The sequence below is a fragment of the Odontesthes bonariensis genome, chromosome 1 (genome assembly GCF_027942865.1).
Source record: "Odontesthes bonariensis isolate fOdoBon6 chromosome 1, fOdoBon6.hap1, whole genome shotgun sequence".
In the NCBI taxonomy this organism is placed as follows: domain Eukaryota; kingdom Metazoa; phylum Chordata; class Actinopteri; order Atheriniformes; family Atherinopsidae; genus Odontesthes; species Odontesthes bonariensis.
Window position 1 is genome coordinate 32157139 of NC_134506.1, and position 25163 is coordinate 32182301.

Consider the following 25163-nt stretch of genomic DNA (forward strand, 5'->3'; position numbering starts at 1 on the left):
GTGTAATCTGCTGTAATACTTCTTTACTGATAGCTCCGCTCACACACAGACATGCAGTCACACACACTCGCTGCAGCTCTACACACTCCCCTGGTTTAATCTATTACCATTTTTATGTGGCTCAAATATTCAGGCAGTGTTAACCAATGCATCATTATGAGGCTTATAACTGCAAAAGCCAAAGGATTTATAGGCTTAAATAAATTATGTGATACAATCGTGCAAGTTTTATGAGTTGCAACTTTGCAAATATTCTTTTAAATAAAAACAATAAAAGACAAATATCCTGGAACCAATGTGTTGGAAGATATGAGAAAACGATTCCTCTCCCTACTGTTAAAGGCCACCTTTAACTGCACATCAGTCTCGAGCTATCCACTCCAGACTGTGACTTTACAATCATTTGCAACATTATATGAATTGATGGGTTCATTTGTGGCATTTAAGCATCATGTTTTATTTGTGCCTCCTTGCTGTTAGTATAAATCCTGTCCATCTTGTAGTTGTGTTCCTTTAATGGATTTTAAGTGTTACACCTAAACACATAAAACAACATCCATGATGATGTATCGTGCATTTTCAGTGTAATATCTTTTACACATGGTCACTATACATCACCTCTGATGTTGTGTGAGTAGGTCTATTTGATCCCATTTGGCAGATGGATCCAATTGTCCACGCTGATATTGGGTTGTGACAGAAAGCAATCTAACGGCAGGCTCATTGATGATGATGAGTTCTGTTCCATTGCACTGAGATCCAGTCCAATTTCAAAAGCAAATTCAGCCATTCATCTTCCAAATAATTGTGGCACTTTATCAATTGCTCCCAGTCTTTTATCTATCACTCCGATTGATGTGATCATTTTCACAAACAGCCTTTCTGTGCTAACGGCGTCTTGGAACACACTTGCAGAGCCGTGTGTGTGCTAGTTTGAGTCTAAAGGTATCTCTTTGCAAGACTGCCAACATATGTTCATGTATGTATCTGTGAATGTATGTGCATAAATGAATAGTTTTGTGTAAAAGTGAGCAAGAAAGATTCTATGTAGATTCTAACAGTCTATGATTCCACGTATATGGATATCCAAGTGCATGAATTTATGTAACACAGTCCCCTAGCATTAGAATAATACATGTTCTGATGGATTATTATTAGTATTTTATTTCTGCTCATTCTGTTGTGTATATCTATGAGTCCATTTGAATACATTAGTGTCCATTTGATAGGCAACTTTCTGCTTTTGCTTTCCATTGTTATACACAGGCCGTGAGTATGTGAAAGCATGTCGATATGTTTATGAATTCACTGTGCCTTGCTGTGTATTGCCAAGAGCATGATCTGTGTTTACCATCTGCATTTTACATCAGCAGCCTGTGTTTCTAAGAATGGCAAAAGATTGTTTTTTCATGTTTAGCTCCCTTAAATTTTCCGAACCGAGGACTGGTTAGCAGTGGCAGGAAAAACGAGATGAAAAGAGGCTATTTTTCAATTTAGGTTAAATGAGAATATCGTTGATAATCAGAATTTAATTGTAAAACTTAATGCATCGCTTTGTTAGCATAGAAAAAAAAAACTATGTGCAGAGGGGGCTTTGATAGAAGAACGCATCTTTTTCTGGTGTTGAGGTTATTTTTTCTGCCTTAATCACAGAAGGCACAAGAAATGCAATGTATGTAATTCTACTATTTCAAAGCAGCTTGCACACACACCTGCCACAACCAGTGCATGTCATCAAAATATGTTTGTATTTATGTAGCTGTATTTAACTAATTCAACACTAATTATCGCGTGTTAGTATACATGTATTGTTTGTATATGTACTGTACTCTTAGAGGGAATTGTGTTAAGAAGATAGAAGGTGGATTAGAACTAATGTAATTTGAGGCAAATAATGTCTTTAATGGCAAGACGATGCTAAAAGCAAATACTGGTGGTCAGAATGCCATCGTGTGTGCTTTTTCCTGTCCAAAATCTGCATTTGTCACTGTGCACTTGCTCCTTATGTTACTGTCAGCAAGCGGTGTTTCTTCGTGGTTTAAAATCTTTCTTTTTCTTTCAGTTTGACAATTCTTACAAAGCATCAGTATACTAATTTTGAGAGTAAGCACTTGGATAAGACATCTAACCTTGGATATATATGTTAAAGATGTGAAAACTTATGAATGTTCATGGACATTAAAGAAGTGTCACAGTGAAAATGACACAATTCGACCCTCAACAATGTGAATTTGACCAAACAAGTTAAATTGTTTTTGTTCAGTAAACTTATGTGCAAACTCCATTAACAAAACTTTGAGAAAATACACTTATTTTGTTTTCTCACCCTGCACTAGTGGATCACCTTTCAATATACACTAGTAGAACAGAAGCTATTCTGCATTTGAGGCAAGACTGATTGAACAACAGGAAACCCGATAGGGCCTCATCTGAAAAGGGCACACATAGCAACAAATTTCAGGAGTTTTCTTCAGCATGTACAATGTTCATATATGATTTCAGCTTTGGGCTTTTAGTGTTTGATTGTTGGATGTTGTATCAGAGCAACAGTCCGGCGCTAAATTTCCCACTGCTCTGTGATTTTTCACTGCTGACTCTTCTCATCAGCATTGTGGTGCGTACGGGTGTGAGTGTAGACCTGGCTGGAAGGTACATGAAAGGAGCAGAGTGGGACATACAGTCATAAATCTGTCAGATGCATGGTGTGTCATTACCTTCCACTTCTTATTATACTCTCATTCCTCTTTGTATTGTGAGCTATTTTAGCTGTTTTTCTGGACTTGCTCAGAAACATTCGTACTGTGGCCTTGAAGAATGATAGATGCTCCTGGGGAGCTCCCAAGGTATTGCTGCGATTCCTACTCTGACTTTTTGTTTGTGTGCTTGAGTTTAAGCATTTGACCTTGTGTGCTTTGGTGTGTGCACTGAAAGCAGCAGGTGTATAATTATCAACTTGGATTGTTCTGTTTTTAGACAGATTTCATAAACTTTAAACAGAAACACATTCACTTTATCTGAAATCAGTGAGAGTCCAGCACCATTACTTAATTGAATAAATAGACCAACAGTTGATGATTCAAACACAGAACAAACAGCGTTTCTAAATGACCTCATTTGATAAGTTAAATTGCCGAATCCATTGATTGAATGACAAACTTGTTGAATTACACTGGGGTAACACTGAAAAAGTGTAAAAGTTTGATCTAATGTGAGATTTTACAGTGCAAAGGATAAAGTAAACATAGGCACACAAGTGGTTTTCTTGCAAGGAAAACTTTCTCTCATGTCAGTTTTCACTTTTGTTGAATCTAGAACTTTTAATGCTGAATACCTCATTCATGTATGGAGCAAAACAATATGATTTTTTTTCTAGTATACAGTATGTATTATTTCTCCCTCTTGTTCGTCTTACACTTCCTTGCTGCTACTTTCTTGTTTTTTTTGTTCCACCTCTATCCTCCCTACTATTCTGCTTATTAGATGTGCAAATATCTACCACACACACTCCCATTCATACACATGGCCTCGGCATGGTGTCCCTGCGGCCCAGAGAAAGAAGGAGAGAGCAGTACTCGCCTCACAAGAACAGACCTCATAAAACTCCCTGTCACTTTGACTAATTTGTTAGTCTTGTCTCACTATGTCGAATCGTCACCCCCTCCTTCCCCTGATGCACCTCTACCCCAACTCACCCTGTCCTTCTTTCCACCCCCCTCACAACCACAGGAAGAGGAGGGAGGAAGATAGGGGGGGCAATAAATGTTATATAGTGCACTAGCCATTGGTTGCAGTGATCTACACAGCAATCCATCTACAGTCAGAGGTTGAACACAGGCTTTATGGAGCTGAAAGTAACACAATTGCTAGATCCTTCAAACAGTTTCTGTCTTTTTGAGATTTCCTCTAGTAATAGGATAGTAGAAGAGGACTATTATGAATGCAAACTGGGCTACTGTCCCCAAGACTAGATTTGGATGGAGGGCTTGGTTTTAAGTTCAGATGGTCCTCTCAGAGGACCAAAGAGCCAATACCACATTCATGGGGATGAATAAAAAAAAAATCCATTCTCAATCGGGGGATCAATGGCCAGGTAATTATGGAAAACAGGACAGAGATTATAGAGAAAAAGCCATCCATTTATTTTTGAGCAGATGCCATCTTTCATTCCTTCCCAAACCGACCCTTAATATTTAGTCCTTATGTAGGAGCTCGGGCTCAGAGCTAAAAATAGGGCACATTTTACCACCAGCGACCCTCTACTGAGCTGTCAGCACCCCTTTTCACTCTTCCTCACAGTGAGGCAGACACAGCTCTCCTTCATGTGTTTTCGAGGGAGACACAGAGTGTGTGATCACTCCAAGTCAAAGCCATCTCCTCCAACACACGCAGCAGATCCAACTTGTCTAGCTGGTCTCACTGGGAGGGCGCTATGAACTCGCACACCAATTTGAGGGAAAGACTCATTCCCATGGTGGTGACTCCGTTTCCCTTCCACACAGAAATGAGGGGCAGGATGTCCTGACGTGTGAGCGATGGGTGATGGAAACAGTAATTTGGGCTGCTACAGTATAGGCTGTGTGGGTTCTGGGAGCTTGCTTGCCAGTGATATAAGCCTTCAGCCAGATACATGTACATTTAAATAAAAAAACAAACATGTTGCCTGATTAGACCATGAATTTACAAGCGTCTACATTTTTTCATTTCTTTTTGCATGGCAGTTTTCTTTTATAGCGTAATGCTGACTGAAGAATAAAAAATCTATCCTCAAAACAAGCAAAACAAAAACACTTGAATGTTCAAGCAAACCTTAACACTTGAAGGAACGAGTATTGACAAAGATGTCACTTGCATTCAATGAAACAGAGTTTTCTTAATCTTCTGCACTTCAAAAGGCACAGAAATGAATGTCAGAGGTCAGGGGGCTTTATAATGATCAAAGATCAGAGTTTTACCATCCTTGTAGAATCCACCTTTTTGGAATGGGGCATCTCTCTTTCTTTCTTTATAGTGCCAATGGCTCTTTGCTTGTTCTATGAGCAATGATAATGAGAGGTATCAAACAATGGATGGCTAAAGAGAGCGATACCTGATGGCTAAAGAGAACGATACCTGTTAAGTCAAAAGGAGCTGAGATTACACAACAAGGAAAGAGTTTATTAACCAGAGTCAACATTATCTGTTTCAATTTAGTTAACTATTTGTGACATTTTTATGGAGAAGTGTGACAACATACATAAGCCTCAAAACAATGTCATTGCAGGAAGAATTTCTGTGTTTTATGTGTTTCAATGTTTCCCAGTAGAGTCAGATTTGAGCAAGATTAAGTAGGAAGTCAGAAACACGGATGTCATTTTCTCATTAAAACACGTAAGTTATTTGTTTTAGAGAAGCAAATATTTCCACAGTTCTTCAGTGGAAGTCTGAACAGGAGTTTGGGGAAAATCATCAGCTTATGCAGGACTTGAATAGGGCCTTGTTAAATCGCAGGTAAATACAGCCAAACGAAATATGTCCAACTTTATTCATTTGCTAAATCAAATAAACAAAAGGGAACCAAAATGACAATGTGGCACTGTATAAATTTCTACTTTGGTTTTTAACGTTACAATTTCACTGAACTACAGTTAAACTGCACATATGGTTATGAAATGGTCACTGTTCCTTTTACCCTAAAATTGGGTTCTACTTGATAAAAAAGTGGCCAAAAACTCAGTAACTCTGTGAATATCAAATAATTACAGAGAGACCCTCAATCTGTGTGCTGTTTGTGCAGATAAACTGTGAATAGTATTGCCTTTTATTTAATTTGATATTCCAAATTTGCCAGATGCCACTGTGATCGGCATAACTGTTCACAGGTCAAAGTAATGTGACAGACTGAGGAGGTAACAATTCATCATCCTTTCTTCCCATTAATAACAGAATCAACCAACACAACTGTGAAGCGTTAATGCTCAGTGAAGAACTAGCAGCCTCGTAAAATCATCATTTGGAATTGTTTTCTATTTAAAAGATTTACCCTGCTGTCCATTATTGAGATACTGTTTTTTAATTCAAACTTATCAATCTGCTCTTGAAGGCCATTTTTGTAGGTTTGTTGCACAAGTTATCTTATTTAGTCATAGTGAATTTGCACATGCTTGAAGACAGTTGAGAGCAGGCATACTTTTCCAGTTGTGTAGTAATAGAAATCGCAAGCAAGAAATTAGAAAAAATTGTTTTGCCAAGCTTAACTTTGTTTCATTAAAAGGTTTTCATGCCCAATAACGCTAATTACATAGAAACAAAAAAATATGTGTCAGAATTACAGAAAAGTTTTTACACACATTTTTCTTTTTTTTTTTTTAATTCTATTTCTCCTTGCTGGCTTTGTGAGCAGTGATATTTACAAAGCATGGTCCAACACGGTCAAAGGCCAGTGGTGTCCTTGTCTGTCTTCTCTCCACTGCTCTGTTTTCTATAAGACAAAGCAGCCAAAGTCACAGAGACTGAAATGCATGCACGCACAAGCACACAGACTTATGCTCTGAAACTTACATACACTGTCCTTTAATGGAAAATGTAAGCGAGTTCCCCTCTTCCACACTGCTGGATCTCCATGTCTCCGTGACTTCAGCTGACTTTTATTCATCATAACAGGATGAAAAATATAGATTTGCCCCTGGAGATTAGATCAAAGGGGGAAAAAAATGAATGTATAGACATAAAGGAAATAGAGCATGAAGGAGGGGGAAACTATAGAGAGCAAAAAAAGTGAGAAAAAGAAAGACAAAGAAAAAAATGAAAGATGAAGAAAAAGAGAGATGGCCTCTCTAAGTGCAGCAGCACAGTGGCACAGAGCTACGAGTTCCCCTGCAAGACAGCATGAGCTGCCTATTTGTCAGCATTGATCAACCCATTAAAGGGCTGTGGTGGGAAGCATATTGGTTTTGGAGGCCAAAGGGGCAGGGGGAGACAAAGATAAAGCAAGATGGGGAGGGGTGGGGTGGGGTATGAACTCTCAGCTGCCACATGTCTGCAGGATGGAAAAGCCTGTAGTCTTCATCCCCGCCATCTATGCAGTTCATTTCACTGTGCCCAACGGGAAGGTATTAGATGTCATTTGTCTTACAGCATCTCTGGAGGCTCCACTGCATGTGTTATCTTAGCTTTCTGTCACTGCAATGCTAATAAGAGGCCAGCTAGCTTCCATAGAGTGTCACTTGTCATTTTCCATAGTGTGTGTGTACTCTGTATGTATGTGTGTGCACAAAGGGTGGGTGGTGGTGTGGGGGTGGGTCCTCCTGGCCCAAGGGGAAAGCAGGCAGCCTCTTCACCCAGCCTCTGAAGAATTCATATAATTAACTCTGCCTTGATCTGTTGGCTAATCCTGCACTCAGTAATAAGGGATTAAAATGTCACCTAAGCCACCTGCTGTTATTGAGCCCCAAGACTTTTGTGCTTCTGTGTGTTTGTGTCACAGTGTGTGAGAGAAAAAAAGAAAAGAGAGATAGGATAAAAGTAAAGTGAACTTCAAAATGGCAGTGCAGCAAGTTAACTTGCGAAAAACATTCCAGCTGTCTGTTCAAGAAAATGTATATAGAGGACACTATGAAATAGCTCAGAGAGGCATCTAGACTCCAGCCATATGCATAGGAGCACTACTTTCAAGCGCGTACTTTGGCATCAAGCTGAACAACATAATTTGGTAGGAAGCTGGAGCAGAAGTGGCAGCAGACCCGCTCTGAAAACTTATTGTCACAGTCCCTAAAAAAAGGACATGAAAGTGGGACATGCTGGAGGGTGGGAGTTGAAAAATCTTTTTTCCCCCTCCTCTCTCACCTTCTTGGACTAAGTAAAGAAAAAAAAAGAAGAAAGAGAGGATTGCCAATTGGTTGCAGACCAACAACCAGCTTGCCTTGCCTGCCTGTTGGCCACCTCCACTTGGTTGCCTAGCAACCCCAAGTGTAGTTTTGGGTTGTTAAATGACTCTTGTTGCTGAAGTGGCTCAGGGGCTACTAATGAAGACTTCTGACCAGTCGCTGCCGTTTAAGACCTGGAAGCTGACTGATCACTGGAAAGGGATCTTGGGATTTTAGACTACCATAAACCTGTTATGTGGGACCATTTCTGCCCCTAACCTGAGCTGCTGTCAACACAAACACACACACTGACTGTAAAATGTATACTCACAGCACTTCTTAGCTTACTGCTTACAGTGTTCCAACTGACATTAATTCCCTCTTCAGCAGATTCACAGTGACCAGTACTTTACTCGGACTCCAAATATGACCTCATAGGGCTTTAAATATTTAGAAAATGCTGTTTACATGGAAGCGTCTTTATTCTTAGAGAGGTGGCCTAAATCATCAACATTTATATGTCAGAAAACTGAATTGCATTTCTGGTACCATGCAGTATGTAGATTGTTAACATCATTTTACTATGTCTACTTTGTGAGCAAAGTGTGGTCAGTGATGATTTACAGTATTTCTTTTGTTGTCACCCTTTTTCTGTGTACATTTGCACACAGCTTTGTGTGCTTGCTTATGTGATACATCTGTCATCTTGCTAAGCTTTGTTCCAGTGTCACAGCTTATTGCCAGGGGAATACAACTTGTCCCTAGGGCGTCACCATACATACGCTTGTCTTTACATGTCCACCACATCGAGCTCTATATTTAGCCATAGTTTGAGTTCATGTCAACTGCTGTCAAGTGCTGGGTTGCCTGAGGACCCAACACCCACTATATTGCTGTCGCTGACTGATCTGAGAGGGCAGTGTTGTGTGCCAGTCACATCATGGACCTACCCAAATGACATTGTTAAAAAGATAGATCCACTGCCAAATTAAGTCAGAAAAACACAATCCCAAAAATGATGTGAGTGCAAATAGATACTTTCAGTAAACTATGTATTTAGGGGGGTTTCAGATTTGAACTCCACGGATTACAAAAGAAAAAAGAAAAGGACAAAGACTAAAGTAAAAAAGTTGTATTCTTGGCTTTCAGATTTCCCTTTTTTTTTAGGCGAAAGGTTTAGCAATATTTTGTTTTTATCTCTACAAAAGATCAAGGAAGGTTGTTTATCCATTCTCCACTATTAACTTTAACAAGCTGTTTCATGGCTTTACTGTGCAAAGGCTCTCAATAGCTTCCAGGAGAAAGTGAGGGCCTGTGAGGTGAGGAGTTGGCTGACCAGACCAGTGGCAAAATGTTTTTGAGTTGCAAAAGGACTGTTGTGTACTGAGGAGAGACAGAAGGGAGGGATGGATGCAGCACACGAGGGATTGCTGAGGGTCAGGGATGAGCAGGATATCGCTGGTGACTGGGAGTCTGGAGCCAGGACGGGACAGGAAGAGCAAGGGCCAGCCATATAGGACCTCTCCCGGTGGCGCAGGGAGTGGCTGATGTAATGGCATTAATCTCCAAGTGCCATCTGACACCAAGTGTGGCTCCGTCATTGAAAAGTGCTAATTCTGCTGAACTGTGAGGGGAATTCAGGCATCTCTAGAGACATTACCCTGGATTAATTAAACAAGCTGGCATGGAGTATTACACAGATATATCTCTTTTTACACCATCGTAACTATTTGATTTTTGTGCTTAGATCACAGAGCAGGACAGACTCAGGAGATTGACACCAGGAACAATGTCACATTTCATGCGTACTTTTCATACTTTACATATTTAGCAGTCGCTTGTATCGTCTCCAGCTAACCTGGGATTTCCCTTATATTCCTTCTCTCCTCTTTTCTCCCCCTCCTTCTTTCCCTCTCTTGCCAGATGAACCGGCCCATCCAGGTGAAGCCAGCCGACAGCGAAGGACGGGGAGGTAATTAACCTTCTTCTGGTCTCTGTTGAACACCCCCCTTAAAAAACACACACACACACACACACACACACACACACACAAAACACACGCACACACTGGAACAGTACTCATGCAATCCTTAATATTATGTTCTCACCTGAGACACTGGGAGTTAGTAGAGTAGCTCGTAATATAGGTCACTTGCTTCTATTGACTTCCCATCTGTGCCAGCAGAGGGGCTGTCTCAGGTTCACAGTCACTGAGAGTAGTTCAAAGACAAGACAGAGAGACACCAACAGAAAGAGAAGAGAAAGAATAAGAGTAAGGAAAACGGCTGTGGAGTAGAGGATTTCCACCATTCAATTTTCACTGACGTGGTAAAGTCTGTAAACCGACAGGAAAAGTATACTGTCCATACATACGCTGACACAAAGGCTGCTCAGAAAGAGACACTATTGATTTGACAAATCTTGAGGTGGTAACCATGTGTTCTGTCCAGAAATAACAGCACAGCCAATTGATTGTATCAATTCTCAGTTTGCCTACAGCGTCTATACAGCATGTATGTAACAAAGGAAACACAATAACATCAGCATAAAGCTGATAACTGCTTAAAGTTGAAACCCATTTGTTCTGTCCACAATAAGTATGATTACATGACCTACAGTGCCTACTCTAACTTACCTATTCCATGTGAATTGAGCTAATTCTTATTAATTACCTCAAATTTAAGTCAAATTAAAAAAAATAAAAAAATCCACATGAAGGCCTTATATTCAAGTCATGGTGGAATCATTCCAGCCACAAAGTGTTGATCAGATTTACATTTTTTGCATAAATTAGTGCAAGTATAAGTACTGAAAAAGGCTGCACAAAAAATGCTTTTTGTCTATCAATTTGCTTATTTGGGTAGATCTGCACGGGGTCTACAAGGCTGCAGTAAGTATCAAATGGGATTTTTTTGTTATTTACAGACACCCCAAAATGGTTCAAAGTGCAATCTAAACAGTTGCAAAAATTTTAATAAATGCCAGAATTCACTATAATAGAGCATTTGCAATTCAGAATGCACAATGGTTTGTTATTATCCATTTAATATTACAGATTTTATTTTAAACATTCAATTCACATTCTATATATCAGTATAAAAGTATTTTGACCTATATCTCTTTCGCATGTTCTGTTTTTTGAGAAGTAAACTTCTTAAAAGTTGAAAAGACAAATAATTTCCAAAAGGTTGCGTTTTTTTCTGATTTTGGCACCACTTACATTCATTTTTCACTAGACATTCATGGTGGCAAACCCCATCTGAGTGGACCTATAATGGTCTACTTACCTGTTTATTAACCTGCTCGTCTGCCTGCTAGTGTATCAGGCTCATTAACAGTGCTGTCACATGACCATGCAAACAAATGAACCAACTGAAAGTGAACTGAGTCAGCTTTAGCATGATTCATTGTGTGATGCAAGACTTCCTGTTGAACACATTGGACATACTGCCACAATCTTGTGTTTAAAAATGTAAATCTGTCTGTTTAAGCTTGAAATGTGACTCTGAATTATGCAAATCTGCTTTTACATTGTGCTGAATCCGTTGCATAGCTTCTCCCTCCATTTATAGTCTCACTGACAAAGTGATTGACTAGATCATTCAGAAGCCATTTGTGAATAACATCAGTTAAGTTCATGCAGATTAAGCCAGTTAAAGATTTACATGGGCTGAATCTGATCTAATTGGACCGTTCTGCGTCAGCCTTGTGCTTTCAGTTTAGAGTGGTGATTTAGACTGCCGAGGTCAGATTAGTCTGAGCCACTTTGCTGATTTATGTGGTCAAGTGTGAATCAGACGGCCCATTTCCATTGCCACACACCCCAATGCAGGTCTTATTTTTGTCATGGCGGTACTTTAATTAACGGCAATCTAGAAACAGGCAAAGTCTGACCGACAACGCCTGAGAGAGAGGCAATCGGCATTCTCACCAAGATAAATTGGATCTTTGGGCTTAAGAGGGGAGGACGGATGGCTCCCAATATCAATTACTACCCTTTTTTTCTGCAGAAAAAGAAGGGAGATGTACAGCCAGCGTGAATGAAATACAGAGGGTTCTTAGACAGGCACAGCCCCTCCTAGTCTGTCACATGAACTTTCTATATAGGAGGACAGGACAGAACCCAGCGCAGAATGAAATAAGACCAAGCAGACAGGCCCCAACAGAGATATTGAGCGTTAATGGCAACAGGAAGTCAGCAAACAGGCTGGGGAAGTAAACCACAGTCGCGGCCGACAATGAAATGAGATTTACTATGAAGGCTTGTGGTTAAAGGAAAATAGACAGCCCAGCTTGGGTTGACAAAAGGAGAGAAAGTAGATTGGGATTCTGTGAAAGGCTGACGACCAGTCAGCTACACCAATCCCAGTGGGGCCACTAGGCTGTCAAACCCAGGGTTGATCCAGGACATTTGCACCTTGAGAATGGAGTCACATTTATCACTACAAAGACATCAGCAATTATCTGTCATGGAAACCTGCGCAGGGTCTTGATTCCGTGCCTGTGTAGGTATTAGGGCCCATTATTCCATTTCGAGGCTCCAGAAGCCCCTCTTTTGTTCACTCTGTCCCTGTGAGACGTCATCTCTCCAGGGATATGGGAGAGTCAGGAGGAGAAGTAAAGCCAGTGCTCATAAAATGACTGAGGGGTGGAGAGCAGTGGAGAAACTGGCACCACACAAACCTGCCACTTGGCTGCCATTGTGGATCACAAAGCTGATGCTCTGGCTGTCTGTTACAATGATTCATGTCTTACTTCATTTTTCTCCTCGGATTTTTCGAGACAGAAGGGATCCTGGGAGAGAAGCATTGCACCCTTAAATCTATTTTTGTCTCTTGAGTCATCTGACCTCTTCTCTACATATTCAACTTCTACTCCATGTACCTTGCAGTTTTCTGCATAATACTTCATGCGCTATTTCAACTTGAAAATATTTAAACACATTCAGAAGAGGGGTCTTTGGAAACAGCCACAACTATATATCCACTTGAAACCAATTAGCTTCAGTCCAGAACAAGCATGAATGATGAACACTTGACATTTCTCGATCTCTTCTTGCCTCCTTTCTTCTCTTTCTCCCTCCCTTTCTGCTTTACTGGTATTGCACTGCAAACAGGGAAATGAAGCAAGTGATAGAGGGGAGGTGGGATTCAGTACAAGGCCCATGGAGGAATGCGAAAGAGTGAGAGACTTAAGACAAGAACAGCGAGAGGCGAAGGGATGACAGGATGAGAAAGTTAACGGAGGGTGATGGAGGCAGCTGAGTGAATCTCAGCAGTAAATCATCTCAGAGCCGCCCCATCCCTATCTCCGCCTTGGCTTGCCAGGAATCTTTTTCACCCTGACCTTGTCTGCCGCAGTGTCTGTGAAGAAAAGATGAGTCCAGATTATCTATGATTGGAGATGGCCATTATCTAAACACAATCTTGGAGCCAGGTCCCACTCAAACCACTGCTATGCAACTGGAGACCATACTGATGAGAAGAAAGATGGCGGGTCAGTCAGCAACACCCTCTGCTTTTATTAACTCTGATAAGATGATTTCAACACCATTCCAAAATGTAACCTCCATCAACATAGGCTTTTTTACAATGTGCTACTCACTGTGCATTTGTCTACAAGATCTTCTTACCCTAGTTTATTAGCTCCCCATACTTTTGTTTTATTGGATACGCATACGGTGCTAGAATCATTGAAATCCCCCTATTTGATACTCAGCAGCTGTGTCAGTCTTTTTTTAATATCTTGTCCATGCCTTTTGTCTGACTGGCTGAGGGGAGTCTTTGTGAATGGGTCATGTTTGTCCTTGCCAACCTGCTGCTCTTCAGAAGGCTGACCTCAGTTGGGCTGTAAAGAGATTGACAGGACCTTAAGATGTTACGCACTGTGCTGTCATGCCCTACCACAGCAGGTAGGGAAGAGTGAAGGCTGCTGGCTGGCTCAGTCTGGCAGGCCATGGGGGAGGGGCTATCTGGGGGAACTTCGTGCCCACAGAGGAGAGCGCACCACTTTACATGCAAATGAAGCCAAAAGATCCCTCTGTGCTTCTGGACACAATTGTACAAAACTTTGAAAAATCAAGAAGAACCCTGGTAGTGGTTGTGTGTGTTGTGAAATACACTGAGACACACACACACACACACACACACACACACACACACACACACACACACACACACACAGTTATAGAGCCCAGTTTTTAAAGCATACATTTCTCTATAATAATTTAACTTGAACTGCAACAGGCTATTTCTAACAACTTCCCTATTCTGTGTTGATTAGTGATCATCTGTATCAGACCCCCCCACCTCTGTCCACTCCACTGGTTAAATGGATGTGACCGCTATGAGTAATGCATTTACAAATACAAACCCTGTAAATCCTCTCATCATGTCTGATAATTTAAGTGTTTGTTCTCCTCTAATTATTCCATTTATCACCTCACTTTATTGGATAACCCATTTGAATGCATCAGATATAGACTGCAGCAGAAAGGTTCAGGACTTGGATGGTCAGTATTTACAATATGGTGTCCAATTAGTTCTGTTAGTTGGTCAGGAACTTAACGATAATTAGAAGTTCCATGTAGCTCATCAGGTAGTTTAGTGTGCTGTGAATTGACAATTCGTAAAATTTTACATGTGACTTTTAGCCTTCCTCTCACATAAGTCTTCATCGGCGGAATTGTTCATAAAGTTGCCTTTGTACTAGATCTGTTACTGGACAATTACACAAAAGGGCACTCTAGTAAGTTCAGATTGTACAAAATTTTAGCATTTGCAGGATTTAAACAAGGGACATGGAGAAAATAAAGGAGGTTAGTATTTGTAACTATGTTGCAGCTTTGTAGATGGTATTTGAGGTCACTAAATCAAGGAAATTGGATAAACGCTCACATTTACTGCAACAATGCCTCTACTGGTATATAGCATCTTCACTACATGTAGAGTCACACCTTGTTTACACTTGTGTGTTTGTATGTAAGTCAACTGAAAGTCAGTTTATTTCCATGGGTCACTGTAAATTAATGGGCATGTGAAACTTCACCTTCTGTTTCTGTCCCCTCTTCAGAATTTGCCTCGAGTAGGTTGAAATTATAAAATTTTTGTCATGTATTTAGGAAAGAGGAAGTTTGACAGGAAAGTTGATAAAGGAAAGTAGCAATCAGGCTAACAAGCTCAAGCTTTACAGTTAAACTGATCACTACCATTCTAACAGTTATCCTTAGTAAGCACTGGTATTTGTACAATGGGAATTTGTGTCATGTATGGAGTGCATGCATATAGAAGTTTATTCAGGCCAACCTCTTTTAACTTATGATCAACCCGTGTATCATAAGTGTTGTTCTCTCATGGTAATTACATGCCCATATTCCGTAAAACTGGGAAAACTGCTAACAGGCTATTCCCTTGCTGAAGTGAAGTTACTCTCTGTTAATTATAATTAATTTCTGACGATGTGCACAATGATCCAAGCAAATGGTGGGTATACAAGACAGTCAACATAAACACCCATACACATAATTAAAAGCAAGTGTATTCACAGCTTTATTCTGTTTATATTAGGAAAGCAGAGATCTCTAAGGTTATGACAAGAATTGGCCAATTTTTTTTTAGCTTGACTAGCAAGGATTGGTGACCAACAGATCAGGCTCAGATAAATACAGTTTTTGATATTAGTAAATCAAATGCATGATGCGCATAGCGACACGGACACACACTCACGAGCAAGCATGCTTTCATTTGGAAAGTTAATAACTGCAGTTTTTCAATCAAATGATTATCATTTCCTGTCAGTGATTATTTGTATAACAAATGATTAAGCAGTTAATTAACTTTCTTTGGCACTGTCTTCTCTAAGAAATGTCATAATAATCTATCAATATACTCACAAAAAGTGTCATTAAGTGGTATAAAATTTGTGCAACTAAATTAGGCTCTTAGGAGGTAAATTATTCCCCAGAGTAAAGAAAATTCCGCCTGCTAAGGAAGAGAAATTGTTGTGGTTAATACACTATTATCTCTGACAAAGAGTTCAAATAAACTGACCATAACAAAATCATGCCATTGACAACACATCTAGTTGGGGGTTCTTCTATGGTGTTTTTTCTATGCTTTGTAAATATTTAATGCTCATTATCCAGAAAAAGTTCACTCTGAAAACAAATGGCACCTTTTGATTCTTGACAAACTCATCCAGTTTCCACACCAAAAAGAAAATCTACTAGATGATGACAAAAAGCTAAGTCTAACTCAATATTAAGCAGTCCTTCCAAACATTTTGTGCACCCAGTCAGTACGCCTACACATGTGAACGTGTCTGGTGGCAGGCCTCCCAGGCAGCAGAGTACCATCATCAGGCTTTTCTAATGAGTCCATAAGAAGCACAACTTCTTTGTTGTGCTGCCTGGAACATTACTCTGCATTTGAAATGCACCCAGCGGTCTAGTATGCATCTTTTATCGTTGGATGCAGCTGTCTATGGTTTCTGAACACTTACTACCACCAAGCTTCCCTGACTACACTGCCAGCAGGCAAAAAGGGATAGAACCACTGAATAAAAAATTTAAAAAAGAAATATTTACCACAACAGCTTAACAGGAGAATATATTTTTTAAAGATAATAATACCATTGTTGGCAAACAGCAGCAGAAACTTTTGAAAAGTAGACTTCACAGCAACTGATTCTTAGCCTGGAGAGACAGGGAAGGGTGAGGAATGACAATAAAGGGTAAAGAATATACGCAGAGAGCAATAGAGAGACAAAAGAAGAAGAGCGGAAAAGAAAAGCACAATCTATATGCATATACTGCAGCCTACAACACAAGTAGCACTTTATTCCAGAGAGAGAAGCATCAATCTTGACAGCATATGGCGTCTGTGCAAAATCCATTAATTTTTAATATACCGGGCGATGAAATGAAAAGGCTTCCTGAGACAAGCAATTGTCAGATGTCAGTAGTGTTTTGATAACTTTTTTGATCTCCCTTTTTATTTGCATTCATAAAACGGGGCTGTCCACATGTCACCTCAGTTTGGACATGGCTGGAGACTGACATGGAACCATTTTCCACACAATTGCTCCCACCTTCAGCATGGAGATACAGCAGTGATGGGGAAAAAAAGAGGATGAGTAGATGACAGTGTATGTGAGTGTGGACCAGCTGGTGACTGAAATAAAACTTCAGTGTTTTATTATCAACATACTGTGAGCATACTCTTACAGTATATTATTTTTATGGATATTATGAAAGCATGTGCTGGCAGGAAATATGATACACCTCTGTATCTTTTCATGTGGTATTCCTGTTTTAAGTCGTGTAGCAGGAATATTCCAGCTAAACATTTTTTCTTGAATGGAGTTTGAGTATTATAAAAAAACAAAAACAGTCCGGCTTCCTATTAGTTCACACATTTTTCTAAAGTAGTGGTAATATTTGAAGAGATCACAAAGGTCTCTTCAGAGAAGAGTAGAAAAGTGCTGTAAAGCTCAAATGTTCTCAAGCTCTGAGGATCAACACAGTTTGAGGGATGAAATGAGCCCTTCTCAATGAAAGATAAGTACAAAGAGGTCACAGTCAGCTCAATTTTTGTCATAGTTTTGTCATACTTCTGTATGCTAAGTGTGTTGCATAGGAAGGTCCTCACCCCTCTTAATGCAAATACATGACTGTACTTAACAAGATAATATACCCCCCCCCCCTCCACTGTTTTCATTGATAACTCATTGGACTTGTTTGGAGTCATAGAATTATCATTAAAGGATATTAATTCATAAGTAGAAAATGTCCAAAAAAAAAAAAAAGCTTGTGGGTGGCCATAAGAAATGGGTGGAAATTACAAAATCCAATCAGAGCTTCTAGGGAGACAGGTGCAAAGTGGACTAATTAATAGCAATCTATATAGTGGCCGGGGCATGCAGTGGGCCGACTGAGACACTCTTAGGTCCAGCATTGAAAAGATAGCAGCTCCAAATTCATTTTCTCGCTGTGGTTCTCCCAAAGGAAGGCTCAGAAGTACACTCACACTTCCTTTAATGCCTTCACTGGGGTGTGATTTATTTTTGCGTTTGCCAGTGCATTTGGAAAGTTCATTAACTCGCTCATGGCTTGTTAATTAGCCTTGTAAAGCTGCCATTAGATCTCCTCAGGCCAGGACTGAGATGAGACTTTTGTCCCGAAAACATTAACATAGCGCAGAAGGCCTGTAAAAATGCACTCTGCCCTTTGAGGTTGTGATGTTGACACCTCAGTCAAAACCCAAAAGATGGAGAGGACAATCAAAGCAAAGTCTATTGTAATCTCAGGGAGCTCTTACTTCCCTTTCCCTTGGCACCACAGACATAGATTAGGCATACTTCTCTTTATCACTTGCCTACTTTTTAGTTACACAGATTTGCTACTGATTCCCAGCCAGATGTATTTTTTCCCAACAGTCGATGTCACTGGCTGTGGTGATCTCCTGAGGGTTCTTCCAACCCTGGATATCCGATGGTATCTGGCTCCGTTGGTGGTTTTAAGAAATCGTGACACGTGAGGCGAAGCTACAGGAACATTGACTGACTACATCTACAACACCTGCAGTGGAGACCGGGCAGCATGCCCTCATTGATTATGCAGGTGTTCATTTGTGTGGCCAAGCGGGTAGCAGGCACGTGTCTCATTTGAACTTTACAAGAAGGGAACAGAATACGATTTCCCCGCTGCAATAAGGAAGCCCTTGTGCTTTATTTTTAGAACAGCTGCGTCTAATGGGGCCTGGCAGGTACAGGAGGCGTCACATCTGTCGAGGCCCAGGTGATGCTGTTGCCTTCCGCTCCTCCCCACTTCTCGCCTGCTCCCTACCAGTCAAATGACTCACACTGAAGATCAACAGTGTCATTTCCAATAAACTCTTCTTCCTCTTCCTGCCACTTTCCATCAGTCCTGGCGATAGGTTCTTGCTAGTAGCCATTTCCTTCCACAACACAGAGGAATAGCAGATGCATAATGTAAGAGATGTAAAGAAGATGAATGCTCTGTCTAATGCCAGAGCACTGGGAAGATTAATTAGAAAAATCCAGGTTCCTGACTTTTGAGAATTTTGTGGTATAGAGTCCATACATCTGAGTATGAGAACCCCTTTTTGGAGCTCAGGCAGGACAAGGACATGGAATAGTAGTTGGGAGATTGGTAAAGATAGAATTGCCCTTCAAAGTTGAAAAAAGAGCAGCCCTTTAAATTTGTCTCACATTGAGTACTTGTTAAAAAATTAGGAAAAGCTGGTTTTCATTGTCCTTTAAGATGTTAAATCCCTCTACAATCAAGTACTATTCTAACTGTAAAATGGGGATTTCTCTCTTAATCTCCCACTTTCACCACCAAGCTGTAACTGCTTTGTGTAAACTTTAAAAAAGCTGTCAGCTGAAAGTCAGAATGATAATTTTGTGATTCATTTCTAACACTTAGCAGTTTCAGGATGTTTTTTCTTTCTTTTTTTAAATTCACTGAAGTCTTGTTTTTTACTGCATTATAAAGTCCTGGTAAAGTGGTTGTTTTTGGCTAATTTCTAAAAGAGAGAGGTATAATTAAGTGGGTTTGAGGAAATATTAAAACTTTTAGCTTCGATTTGCTTATCTTTCTTCATGGAACTGTGAAACAGTCATGACCAACTGTAGGGAAAATTTGAGAATCAAAATAAAAGAATCCTAATAAAAGGAGTAATTTTTTTTCCTAGTATGTTTTTTTAAGGGAGTTTGATGACCACAACGAAGTCGGATCTATCTGATATATTTACATATTTTACTGTAAAAAATAAGGTATTTCAACGAGTAAAAAGTAAAATAGCTAATAACACCATTACATAAATATTTAGTTGGGGGTTATGAATAAATGTCAATAAAGTATTTTTCTATTCTATTCTATTTCCATGAACTACAAACTTTAATACATTGACATTCATTTATTGCGAGGCATAAGAAATTTTGATAGTAGCTTCAAAATATCTTGCCTTACTTTTCTCATACATCATTTTCCATCACAAGGGTGGAAGAAAAAGTAACGCAGAAATAATATCTCCTCTTCACGGCAGATAATGAATGCAAAATTATGTAACACATATACAAAATTAATCTTTCTTTTATTCCACTGCACTTTGTGAATCCAGTTAATTCTGGTTTTATTTGTAGCAGTTAGAAAATGATAAGTCTGAAAACCATCTTCTTACTGAAACACTTCATTAGGTATTTATTGAGATTCAAGTTTTTGTCCACAAACATAGACGCTTTTATAGTTATACATGTAATAGATATATGAGTGGCTTTAACTTTGTCTCCAAACTACACATTTTACATAGCATCTAAAACAGAATGTTTAGCAGATGGAAAAAGATAGAAAGGAAAACAGCACACCCTGACTGAGACTGTCAATGTTATATGTTTTACTTTTATCTTACAACATGCTACAAATGTGAGAAGGCTTTGAAAACTCCTCCCGATATTCATTGCTCGTCTTTCACATAGAGTTTACTCTTGTTTATTATGATGCCTACTATTTTGGTGATGAAAAAATGTACATGCCGTTGTTCCGTGTTCCCTTTCAGACGATCAAAGAGTTTGTCTACCAGAGCAAAATATTTCCATTCTCTCTTTACCTTTACCTGAAATCCACCGCACTCCTAACTTTATCTGTATCAAACATCACTGTAGCAGACTTGAATAGCTCACTGGATACAGGAATATATCACCCTCATACCAGGGTGGGGTGGAACACCACAGCAGTAAGATCAACAACAGTAACAACGGCAGCAGCAACAACACAGCAGACTGCTGATAAAAAGAAGGGTTGGGGGTTGTGAATTGCACAAGTTTCTCTCAGTTCTACAGAATGGTGCCATCAGCTGTAGCATATCTTTCTTCTCTTTTGTCTTCCTCCCCTTTCTCCCTTCCAATCCAGAAGACAGGAAGCTGTTTGTGGGAATGCTCGGCAAGCAGCAGAGCGAGGACGATGTCCGGCGGCTGTTCGAGACCTTCGGCCAGATTGAGGAGTGCACCGTCCTTCGAGGGCCTGATGGGGCCAGTAAGGGTCAGAGCCCACACATCTCCCACTCTTCTCCTCCCCGTCTGTCCTCTTAAGTCTTGTGTTGTTTGTGCGCTTTACATTTTTAGAGCCATGCTTCACCTGTGCTGCTCTCATTGACATTGTCTGTGATGCTCTCTGCTCTGAATAGCTCATCTTCCCCTTGAGCTGTTCGTTTTATTTCCAGTGCCTCTTACGTGTCGCACTTGTTTTTCTCTCATACCTCATTGTCACATTGCTGTAACACCTCCTTCTTCCCACTTTCCTTTTTCACTACTTTTATATTTCCTTTCCATTTTTTGTTCTCACCCCATCACTTACTCCTCTCCTCTTCCGTCTTTCTTTCCCGATCTTCCTCTTACGTTGTCTCTTCATCACAGCAGCTCCTCTCCCCCTGGGTTTGTACTCCCACAACACCTTCATCTTTCTGCGCACCCCTCTCCTCCTCCTCTTCCTGTTATGTGAAAAGCATGGGGTGTAATTGTGTTTGTTTCCCACATTCCCATCATCCCTCCCGATAGACGCTATTGGACGATAATGTCCTACTGTAAATAAAGCAGCGAGGCTCTGGGATTTGCTGCTGTCACTCACTGAGTGTCAGATTTGCCTGCATTCAAGAACATCTCATGCATTCTTGTCTGTGGCTTATGTGCTATTTGGTTAATAAAGCGTGGTCAAATTAAAGATGGCTGCAATATGTGTGATGTAGGCGAGACTATTCTGAGAGTACAAAAGGCTCTGGATCATCATTTTATTCATCTCAGTCTCAGTCTCAGCCACATTTGGAATGAGAATTCCCACGATATTATTCTGAACCTATACCCCTTCTTCCTCTCTGGTGACTATGATTTATTCTTCTATATGCAGCTTCTGAACGTTTGAGAGGGCTGTGTAGAAGGCGAGACACAGGAGTTGATAATGTGCGATGTTGCAAATCCTTCTGAGAGTATCAAAAATAAAGCCTGGCTATACTGAACCACACACCTATCTATGTCTACATCTGTTCCACTTCCTGTTAAACCTGCGTGTAGTGCTCTGTGTCACCCCCCCAGCCCACTACCTCCATGGCTTTTTCCTTCCTTTGCCATCTCTCTTTTCCAGCTCCCTCTCTTTCTGTCTGCTCAGATGCCTCAAGCTGATTGACATCGCATAAAATGAAATAAAGCCCATGCTGCTGTATTAGACAGGATCTTACTCCCCTTTTGACCCTCTTGCACCCCAAACTGCAACTCATCACATGCCATACATTGGCTTATTTGGTATTTGTCTCTAATATCACTTACTTGATCATTCCCTTTTCTTCAAGTTCCACTGCTATGAAATGGAAAAACCGTAGAGGAACGTTAACTTCGAATGCCACAACCAGACAAAGGTCTCATATATATAGGTATCTGGTTCTATCACTCCCTGTGCAACAGTCCCACGCAATCATTACGGGATGTTACGGCAAATTATTTTGCCAACCGCCTCGCTTGGGATGAGGTTTCCGTAATTTGAATGAGACAGACCTTGAAATTGACAGTGCTATCAGTTCCATGGTTGAGGCTTTGTCCCCTGTTGATGTAAATTTATGCTACTCAGAGGCTTTTCAGCACCCCTCTTCACCCAATAAAAAGGCCGAGAAGTTTAACATCCATCTCTCTATGGCACTGCTCCTCAAAGTACTTTCAAAGTGCAACACTTGCTGCCAGAGTTGAATAGAGCCACCGAATTGTCAGGAATAATAGAGAGATGGCTTTTAGGTATATAATTAAGTTGTGTTATAAATGTCACCCATCCAGAGGGATGGAATTCATGCATACATATTATAACCTCGGGAATTCAAAAGGCAGTGCAGATTCTCTCGTTGAAAGCAATACAAGCTCTCTTCTTTTTTCCTTTTTCCAACTCATTCTGAGGCCATCAAATTCAAACTCTCAAAAGTGCACTATAATGCACGATGCTATAGTACTTCTAGTTTTTTTGCTAAGCTGTGCTTTTTGTCCCGTAACTTATTTTCAGGTCTGAAAAATTAAGGCCTTTGCACTGTTTTTCACAAGAAATATGAGAACATTGCATGTTCAACATGAGATGTGTAAGCCAAGCCCTGCAGTTATGGGTGTCTGCTCTATTTGGTTGTTGCTGGTATTACTGGGAGAGTGGTACAATATGTAATAGCCTCATTAAGAAACCAATAGCCCGTTACTTTGGCTTAAAAAGTCAAATGGATTTTCCAAAATCAAACTCCCCCTTAATCATTCCCACTACAAAAGTTAGATATGTTTGCTCCTTCAAAGACAGAGTTGCAGTCAGATGGTACACAGGAGCCCTGTGCATTTCAGCTCGACAAATGAAGACCTTTCCTGCCTCTACCCAGAGGGGCATTCAAGTAAAGTAAAAGGGTGCTTGAGTGCTGTGACAGAATCAAAGGCTTCTTTGACTCATCTGTTTGCCTCTGTAGATCTATACAGCTTTGAGGGTATTTAACAGCACAGAAAACACATGGCTTTTACCACTCACCAGATTTCCGTACGGAACGACTTCAAATGCTTACCTTTTACCATGTGGTTTGAATGTGGACACAAAGTCTTGAGTAAAGGTAGAAACTGTCTTTCATTGAATGCACACATGCTGCACTGTCTGCCCTTAAAAGTCTTTGATTTTGTCTGAAAATTATTAGTTTGTTTGTCTAGAAGGTGAAGCTGACTCCTGAGATGTTGAAAGAACTAATGTCAGACACAGAATATCTCCTTGACTTTCCTATCAGTGATTGTAATTCAAATTAATTATGACAACTAAGTCAGTCATATAAAGTAACTATTTAATATATGTAAACATTTTAATAGGCATGAGGAGTCCATAAAAAAACAAGGACTGAACTCTGGAAAAGCCTGTCTTGTTCTTAGTCACCGGTGCTATTCAATTAATGAAAAGTGGGTAGAATTAATGCCTGAGTTTGTTAATGAGATATCTCTTGACTTAACACATGAGCTACCTGAAGGCAAGGATAAGAATAGGACATAACAGAATACCCTGTGAAGTCTGTGACAACCATAAAGCTGAAAGAAATATCTCTTGTTATAATTTAATGGCTTTTGGGAAATTACCACATTTCAGTTCCACTGCATTCCAGGTCACTAGCTTTCTCTTTATGGTATATTAGTTTAGTTCCTGTTCTTACCTACACACTTATACACTGTTTGATGATGTGGTCCAAATGTGTTTGTTGAAAACTCACAGTGTACATCATTATCAACTTGAATTGCTTCCACTGTCATTTGATTTGTTAATCCCATGTGGCTCAAGAATGATGCAGATAATGCCTGCTCTCTTGTCATCTGGCCAACATTTTCTGTTGATTTTCCTTTTGTGCAATAACAACTCAACAAATCTAAGATGATTTGAATGCCTCTTCCTTACCCTCCATTCCATTCCTTCTGAAATTGTATGCAAGAGCAAAGATTTGGTTAGATGGGCAGATTAGAATGGTATGCCTTTATCATCATAATCTGTTTTAAGAGTGACTGAACACAAATCACAGTGTGTAAATATTAAACAGATTAATAATTACAAACAAGTGAGAATAGTGAATGCCTTATGCTCCATACTCAGAGTGAAGAGGGTCAAATTAAAAATAGGCAGGGAGCAGAGTGTTCCAAGCAGCTAACGCCTTCCACATAATCAGACTGATTTACTGCAAATCATGCACTCAACACACAAATGGCAGAATATATTTACAAACCAGATGACATAAAAACAATGGTAATGAATGGTATTTCCCCCAGATAGTCAAGGCCATCTTGTTAATTTGCCCCTCTCTTTCTCTGTGTTTACAGGCTGTGCATTTGTGAAGTTCTCCAGCCATGCAGAAGCGCAAGCCGCCATCAACAGCTTGCATGGTGGGCAAACAATGCCTGTAAGTACAACAATCATTGCCTGTGCTGTCATTACATCCCATTAGTTCTCTCTAGTTTTGGAGAAAGTTTTTCAAGGAATATGGACTGCCAGCTGGCTGCCTGTTTCACTTTTTCTGCACTTCAAAGAAACATACAATTGAGTTAAACTGAATCAAATTCTATGTTCCTTTTTTAAACCCAAGAGGAAATTAGATTGTTACTAGTAACTATTACTATAGTTATTAGAATATTATTGACCAAAAGAAGAAACAAAATTATCCAAGAACAAAACAAGACCAAGTAGTCATTATGGAGATTCTTTATGTTAGGCTACTGTGGTGAACAGGAATGATTTCCTGTATTGGTTCTGTATTGCAGCACGTTCAATAATGC

General features: G+C 40.0%; 1 protein-coding gene across 9 annotated transcripts in view; it reads left to right on the forward strand.

Moving 5' to 3' along the window:
- celf6 (CUGBP Elav-like family member 6) overlaps positions 1-25163 on the forward strand; it is a 141034-nt gene that overhangs the window by 78876 nt on the left and 36995 nt on the right. For 5 of the 9 annotated variants that reach the window (XM_075464594.1, XM_075464588.1, XM_075464611.1 and 2 more), the window contains exons 3-5: positions 9765-9813; positions 20773-20901; positions 24711-24790. In XM_075464594.1, coding sequence (XP_075320709.1) covers positions 9765-9813; positions 20773-20901; positions 24711-24790 — 258 coding nt within the window. The remainder of the gene's footprint in view (positions 1-9764; positions 9814-20772; positions 20902-24710; positions 24791-25163) is intronic. The other 4 variants (XM_075464606.1, XM_075464631.1, XM_075464619.1 and 1 more) reach the window with 3 other exon arrangements.